Raw genomic sequence first — 8,693 nt, 5'->3', positions numbered from 1 at the left:
ACATAGTTTTTTAAAGACAACATTTCTCTGTAACCAGAACAGAATGAAACAATCCCAGCATAATGAAAACCAGAGGCTAGACATAAAAATAAAACTGCTGGAGGAGCAATATAGAGTGGATGGAAAGGGTGGAGGTCACAGGCAAAGGCAAATATGTATATGCTGCATGGGAAGAAAGAGCTGGCTGACAGACAAGAAGGAGACGAATTATAGTGAGATGATCATGAGACAGGAGAAATATAGTAGGATGGATGTAATGGGACGTTTCAAAATATACTACAGTGAGGTGGCACCACAGAGATGAAATGAGCAGAGACAATGGATGAGTATGGCTATGACAGTCAGTGTAGGGAGGAGGCTCACTGTAGGGAATGAGCCCGGCTCTCTGCAGAGGAATGTTGAAACTGATAGACAGGGATGTGACAAGGGCAGGGCAGGAAATGGGCACTGAGGTGGAGAACCAAGCAGTGCGAAAGAGGATGAAGAGCATAAGAAGCGGAAACAGTGTTTACAGCCTTCTCATCCCTCTGCTGTATGCCTTGTGTATGTATGCCTCCCTGACAGGAAAGCAGGTTAGAGTCACAACAAGGCTCTTGAAGCTGGAGAAAATACTCGCCTACACATGAGCCTCCTAAAACACCAACAGTGGGCTGCTACAGCAACAGCAGTGTAAGTCTATACCCCAGGGCTTGACAGCAGCTGGATGCTCTGCCATCCCTTGGGAAGCAGCACTACACAGGGGACTGTCCTATTGCTGACCTGGAGAGGACACAGCAGTAAAAGTGGTGGTGGGGGGATTGATCAGAGAAAATAACACCAGGGGGGGGGGCATATTGAGCGGTACTGTAATGCTGGTTAATGCTTATACCTGACACCATGACAAATTACCAGGCAATGTTACAAATTCATGTGACTTCCACACACTGTGGCTTCTTTTCTTTCAGTTCTTGTTCTTAGCACGCGCATGAGGCAATGCATACTCACGCACATGTGTACATGTACTTGCGCGCACGCACACACAAACACACACACACATACACACACACACAGCATCCCGTAAGGCACTGTTGTTCTCTATTACTCAAACATTTGATTTAACCAGATATGAGAGTGCAGGCCCTTTAATGCATGATGTCAGCACATATATCATATAGATGGTCCACACAAAGCTAAAAATTGTGTAAAGCTAAAGGGTATTTACATACACACATACACAGAGACAACGGTGGGAGCACAGAGGAAGTGTGGATGACGAGAGCGACACCCTTCTGCACCACTGAAGGCCACAAATTCAGTTATTCGGCTATTTCCTGATGCAGATTCCAGTTTAAGACACTGTGGGAGAAGTGAAGTGAAACAGACACACAAGCAGGATACAAAGGCAAAGGCGCCACAGATGACATCAAAGCCTTTGAGTGGCACAAGACTCAAGGGGCTGCGTGTGGATGAATTAATAAGGGATGTGTATGTGTGTGTGCTGGCTTGGGTTGTATACACATGCCAAGCCAACTCTTGAGATCTTAAGAGCTGCCCTCTGTGTGTGTCTGACAGCTAAGTGACAGTGGTGTTAGCATACCAAAGCCTTGTGTTTCCCAGACTCCATTAAGATGTGGCTACTCCAACCGAGCCTCTGTGCCTCTGCCAAGCATCTCCCTCACACACACATTGCAGCTACTGTTACACAGCAGGAAAGGGGATTTTCTTTGCAGATGAATGGAAAGTATTTTTGGACATTTTCAAATATACAAATGCATCATATTTAATAAGCCATGACTTGAAGTGGCATATACGCTGCACAAATGGAATACATTTAAACACCCATGTAGATATCCCTTCCCTGCCACTTAGCATTTTCTTTTCTGAGAGAATAATTAAATTATCAGCTGTCACTTCTGTTAACTAGCAGAGATGCGCAGTTAATGTGCTAAATGCCACAGGGCTGGAGCTGCTCTGATTCAATGCATCTTAAATGACCTCTCGTCAAAGCATCTCATTCTGCTCTTTTTTTACCCTCTCTGTGACAGCTTGGACATTCCCAACAAGCGTCATCTTTGTTTTAAGATCCAGATGTGTATGTGGTCATGCACATTAGGAAGCATGCACAAACATGCAAAGTGTGAGCAGAGCAGTCAGAATGACAAGAGTAGAAACGGAGGCTACTAAAAGTGCACTAAAATAGGAGGAATATGGTCAAAAAATGCTGAGATTTTGTTAGTAACCGTGAATCATAAGATCAACAGCCCTGAGACAATAATCCTCTGTTTGGGCGAGTGTTTGAGAGGAGACATGATGCTGCCTATAAGCCTGCTTACAGCGTTGAGACTTTTTTGCTCCCACAGGCATTTAGTCTTTAGACTCCAACAAAAGTATAGATAAGGATCCTCACATAGATATTTTTAGAGGACTCTCAAACAACTTCTGTCATCGCAGTGTAATGCAGTTACTTGAGCTCTTTTACTGGGAGCTCATACTTGAAGTTTAAGTTTGTGTTCTGCTTTTTCTGCGCAAATAATGATATGAACTCCAAATGTCTGATTTACAGGAAACATGCCCATGTGCATGTTGACGTTCAGCAGTAGCGTGCAAAGTAACCACATGGTTATTTTGCACATTTAAAACAGAGCCACTGACCACACTGTGAGGAAATGCTTGGGCAGAGCCAGCAGCTCCAGCCAGCAAACATGGACACAGACAGAGATAAACTGTATCTTTACAAGTTTCATTTTATTGGTGTACTTTGACAATAACAATGATGGTATAAAAGAAAATCTCCATCATACAAATTTCAATAATCAAAAGATAATATGCCGATACACAAACAGATCCACATAAGGCTGACATCAAGTTTTGACAAGTGGCTTCAAATGGCTTCAATTCAAGGAGAATGTCCCTCCTTACAATCAGAGAAGATATATCTTAAATTTATTAATCTGTATCCTTTTTCTTTTTTTTTTTTTTTAAATAGTTATCTTTCATACAAAAGAAATGAATCTGTGTAGATTTTGGAGTGGATTGTGTCGCTGGTTTGGGTGCCTGTGTTTCATTGCATTGTAAGCATATGGTGTTTTTGGCTGACACATTGCTATCCTACAGTGCTTTCCACTGACCTACACCTTACCCCAACTGCTGTCACCATCAAAGAGACATCATGAGCAGAAACAAGGACACTGAACTTCATCTATAGATTGATGCTTACGTCTGCCATGATATGTCTCCTCTACTGTTACAGCATATTAAGCACAGGAAGGCCTCGGGAATGCAGCCTCTAGGATTGTGAGAGGAATCTAAAATTTATGGGATAAGGATATTCTTAATTAAAAAAAAGGCTGTGCTGGGAAGCAGTGATGTAAAAACATTGATGTCGCTGTATAAGCTTCACTAGCACTTAAATGGCACCAGGTAAATCCCCAGCCAAACCCCTCCAAAGCCTTGTTCTTTATGCTAGCATCTGTAGTGATTCAAGACCTTATAGAATTTCTAAAACACTACACACAATAATATTTACAATGATCATAATATTGGTATGCACTTTTGTCCATTTAAATATTTTTGCTTATAAAAAAAAAAATAAAAACTTGAGTGAAAAACACTGCAATAAATTAAGAAGCTTTAAGGCTGCCAGTCTTATCAGATGCCCACTAAATGGTCCCTTCATTTAAACTGGCACAGAATGGATCAGAACGGGTGAGATAATGGATGAGCAGCAGGTTTGGTCTTGGTCCAGATTAAGACCATGTAGAGTATTAAACAGGAGCAAGACTTGCCAGCATGCTCTTATCACAAACTGAAAATCTATTTTCTGTTTTAGATAAAAGCAAAAGAGAGCTGACTGATTTGCCCCTGCTACTAAGTTATAAAGTAGACAACGCTGTCTATTAATAACAGAAAAACAAAAAATATCCTGTTGAATATGGAGTTGGCTGAAGAAGCTGCTCGTTTTACATTGTGGAGTATAGAGCCTTATACTGACTCTAAGAATATCTACGTCATCATCTTTACATTGAGAAGCCCCTTTGTGTAGAGTCTGAACACTCATCCTAAAACCATTTAGCTTTTACTATATGTCTATCTAGCTTTTAATTTAAAGCAATGCACAAAAAAGGAAAAATATACAGTGTATCATGTATGTGTCAAGAACTAGAAAAAACCTGCAGTTGTTTACAACCAGATCACTAAAAATCACGTCCTTATCAGTGCTGGAAAACAAAATGAAAAACAAAAAAACCCTCATATCTAAATGGAGGACAGTTAGACCTCTGATAGGTTTAGCCATTTCACTCAAACACACATGGAAGACAAAACTTAACACAAATGCTGCCGCTGTCCATGACTTCCACTGAGCACCTCCGGAGTGATTGGCTAGGAGGTAAACACGTGCTTCTGCTTGTGGCAATGAACCAGAACAACAAATAGACTGATTAGCTTCACCTGGCAGGATGAGAAGGCAACAGGTTTACAAATGTATGGATAAAAAAAAAAACACAGCCACTTATACAGTATGCAACTTGCAATTAAATGATATAGCCATAAAAATCGCAGGGATGTTTTACCCATCGAAAGTGGCCTTTCTGTTGTCAGGATTGATTCCAGTAAGCACGCAGAGAGAGACTCCCTCAAAGGGAGCTGTGAAAGGTCAGCACCATTGATTCTCAATTAGTACAAGGGAGGTGCTCAGTGAAAGACATTGACTACTAGCATTTTCTGATTAGGTGTCTTGCTCTTCCTGTGGTTGTCACACAAAATGGCCTCCTCCAACAGTTGAGCAGATTAATACACATCAGGCTACAGGGTACTGTTCCATTTCATCAGATCGGCTATTCATGTCATCCCTGATTTGGAAAACTCTCCATCTGAATGAAATGAATCAGCTCCCTGTTTACACAGACTTGAACCTCAAAAATCCCACACAAATACACATACGTTTCAGTGCATCTCACACAGTCTGTCATATGTCACCTACTACACCATCACATCAACCGCAAGAAAAATAAAAACTAAACAATTACAGAATATAATCCATAAAAGATCAAATAAATAAAATGAGGTCCAGCCTCTTTATGTCTTATTTCATTGTGGGAGCACATCAGTTAGTTAGTTTACCACCCACATTTTTCCCAAAAGATAAATTTTAAGAAATGCATACAAGGCGATTTGTGTGAAATGAAGTAGCTGCATGACTAGAGGGCAGACAGTGAGGAGAGGAGAGTGTGTGTGTGTGTGTGTGTGTGTGTGTGTGTGTGTGTGTGTGTGTGTGTGTGTGTGTGTATGTGTGTGTACCAACATTAACGTTATTGGGATATTGTACTCAAAATAAAACACTGTCAAACACACAAATCAGAGAGGGACATTTTAGCAACCACTGTGCACTGCCAGAGTGATGTGACAATGCACAGTGTTTGACAAAAGCTCCGAGATAAAGTGGCAACAGCCTGACCACAAGTCAACAAAGCTAATCAGTGGTTTAACAGCTGACGTCTTAGATGAGCATTCAGAACTTTTTTCTTATACTAGATAGTTTAGATAACGAAGTTTCAGTTCAAAAAAATAAAGGCAGGCATTAGATACGCTGTTGAACAGAGTTTTCACAGCACCCACAGTGGAGGAGGGCTGGCTAACAGTATTATAAACACTAGACAATCTGAAAAATAACAAAGCAAAAGCTTCTGTAAACACCAGTGACAGTGACAGTGACAGCAATCAAGTATTCTCTACCTCCAACGCTCTTTCGTAAAAATGAAGGTGAGTAAACATTAAGGATGTGGGATCTAAAAATAAAACGGAATATGTTTATCTCTCCCTGGCCTGGACTTAAACATACCGCATACAGAGTGAGGTCTCCAGTCAGTCTGTCAGTTACAGGGGTGAAGTCTCCCGGAGGTCACCCTGAAGACCTCGTACTGACAACAGGATACATACAGGCCATTTGCATAGCTCTCCCTCACGTATATAGACACAGACACGCACACAGACACATACAGGTTCTGAAAAGGGTGGTATGTTTGCTTAGGCAAAGGTGTGTTGAATGTGAAGTTTGCATACACAGTCACTCCTTCTCCGTAGTCCAATAAGAGTATGCTAGCACCTGTGCTATTGCATCTGTATAGTGAGGAAGTCAGGTATACGTTTAGGTGTCTGATATTACAGCTTATTGCTAACAGGATGAGCATTGCTCTCCAACATACAGCCACTTGCAGGCAGCTGGGACATCCAATGCAACTATGCAAACACAAACATCACAGTCTTTAAATGGTATGTTCACAGGACAAAATATAGTTGATGATTAAGGTATTAATATTCTCTAAAATCAGGATAAACTATTTCACATATAAATGATTGAAAACACTCACTCATTTCATATCATTTGCTCTCATCACTTGTAGATTTGGCATACCTTCTGCAGAACCAGCTGCAAGCGTCTACTCGGTTAAAGTTGGTTGTGTGTGCATGCAATTCACAGGTTTACTGCATTTGTGAAAAAATGAAGTGCAAGAGCAAAGTAAAGATCAAAGCCTCAGGACCCATGTCAGCACATGTAAGTCAAAACGGTTGTGTGCGTGCATGTGTAGCGCATGCATGCACTCAAATGTGCGTGTGTATCATGGCCTATTTTAACAAACAAGCACAATAATCATCAATTAAGCACGGAAATGAATGAATGGATGGATGCTGAAGGCCAAAATGGTGCAAAAGGCATGTGGAGACTGAAGACTAGATAAGCCCAGATGAGAGAAGTGATGGACTGTGGCACAAACAAGTGCAGCATTTATCCCTATTTTCTTATATGATTTATCCAACATACTTATTTGAGTCTCCATTTTTTGCATACAAACAAAAGAAACAAAGCAAAGAATCAATCAACTAAAAAGTCCTAAGCAGTGCTGCAACTGGTGAGATATGGCTGATGTCCAAGAGGACGATTCCCAGATGGTTTGCAGTCCAGCTGTGCCTACATCAGTAGTCAGCTATGGGTGCAAGCATTCTGCTCAAGTTGACTGTGATGTTGGTGTAGAGAGGCCTCCTGGACACTAGGGGGGAGTAGTTTAGATTGTTAAGACCATCCACTTTCTGTCTCTCCTTTGAGTGGCGTAGAAGACTATACCTGTAAGGGGAAATAATCAATCAATAAATGTTTTGAAGAGAAAACAAGAAATAATAAAGAAGCAGATACAACACAGAAGAAGAGAATACAATGCAACAGTGCTCCACCCAATGCAACACAAAGCAAGTTTTATGGTCAAGTTAAACAATGAGATAATATACAGAGAAACAGGTTGCGTAATTTGTTACAAAATGGTAAAACTGGCTGAAAATTGAGACCATTACTGTATGTGGTTTCGATGAAAAGTAACGTGTATATTTTTTTTATGGGAATGATTCATCAGCAGACCACTGCAGCAATGCCAAAATTAATAGATAATAATGGCAAAATATTTACTAAATTTCTTAGACAAGGTCAGTTTGGAGTAGTGAAATGCATTTTTCTACCCAATATCAACTTCTTGAAGTTTCTTACTGAAGGTGCAGTGTGTAGAATTTAGTTGCATTTTGTGGGAGTGACTTGACAAAAATGGAATATAATATTCATAGCGTATAATCACCTGAAAATAAGAATAGTTGTGTTTTCTTCACCTTAGTATGCGCCCTATATATATATATATACATAAGGAGCAGGTCCTCTTCCACAGAGCCTGCCATGTTGCACCACCATATTTTTACAGTACAGCCCTGAACCAACAAACCAAGCACTGGCTGTAGAGAGTGTAGCACTCTACATGCTTGGAAGGGAGGAGGGGCTGGGGGCATTTGATGCATTGCAACCTTACCGCTAGAAGCCAGTAAATACTACATATCTCACCTTTAATAAATGAAAGAAACATTTATTCTTTGGGCAGTTTTAAGTAACTTAGATTTTGAGCAGAGAGAGCAAGATTGGAATTCACCCCTGAAGCATACAAGTATATCACATGCAAAGTCTTTAAAAGAGTTGAAATTCTCTGAAAGTCACTGCTCTGGCTTTTCATGTGACTGGCTTACATCACATGAGCCTAAGCCTGATTCCAATTATCAGCTTCCACTTTTAACCAAAGTGTGTGAGTGTGTGTGAATGAGTTGTGCATACTAGACACTGACCTTCCCAGGAACTGAACTTCTCCACGATGATGATGTGGAATTGACATGTAGCGTCCCTGTTCTCCCTTTGGTCTACTTACTGAAAAATTGGCGAACTGCACCCTGCACAAACATATTAAATGCTAATTAACCCATGATCCACACATTTAGTCAGTGCAAGCATTGTAGTGTTGACATTGACTGTTATATATTCCTACAAAGCATAATAATTATTACCCTACACAAACATATTAAACAATAATTAATCCAACAGGTACACAGTAAGGAAGAACAAGCCTTGCAGTGTTTACTTTGGTTGTGCTATATTCTCAGAAAGGAAAATAATAATGACTCTGATGGGCATTACTATCAGATTACATACTGCCACACATATAGACATATAGAAATACAAGAGGAAAAAGGTTTTGTTGTAACTGCAGAACCCTTAGTGTGTACAGCTGCCTATGAGCTGTGGAGGTGGGGGGAGGAACAACTATGCTATGTCACAAAGGCAAATGGAGGGGGAAAAAAAACAAAAAGTAATACAAAAGCCTGTTATATGCCAACTGGCCTAACCCATCTCT

At 40.5% G+C, this 8,693-nt stretch overlaps 1 protein-coding gene across 1 annotated transcript in view; it reads right to left on the bottom strand.

Annotated features, from left to right (window-relative positions):
- Positions 1-2,711: 2,711 nt before the first annotated feature.
- The window catches only part of b4galt5 (UDP-Gal:betaGlcNAc beta 1,4- galactosyltransferase, polypeptide 5), a 30,951-nt gene continuing 24,969 nt past the window's right edge, over positions 2,712-8,693 (bottom strand). The window contains exons 8-9 of the mRNA XM_062426482.1: positions 8,131-8,232; positions 2,712-7,099 (exon numbers count right to left, since the gene is read on the bottom strand). Coding sequence (XP_062282466.1) covers positions 6,952-7,099; positions 8,131-8,232 — 250 coding nt within the window. The 3' untranslated portion in view covers positions 2,712-6,951. The remainder of the gene's footprint in view (positions 7,100-8,130; positions 8,233-8,693) is intronic.

Source organism: Scomber scombrus, chromosome 10 (genome assembly GCF_963691925.1).
Source record: "Scomber scombrus chromosome 10, fScoSco1.1, whole genome shotgun sequence".
Classification (NCBI taxonomy): Eukaryota; Metazoa; Chordata; class Actinopteri; order Scombriformes; family Scombridae; genus Scomber; species Scomber scombrus.
The sequence above is the reverse complement of the archived record's forward strand: the minus strand, read 5'-3'. Positions and strand labels throughout refer to the sequence as shown.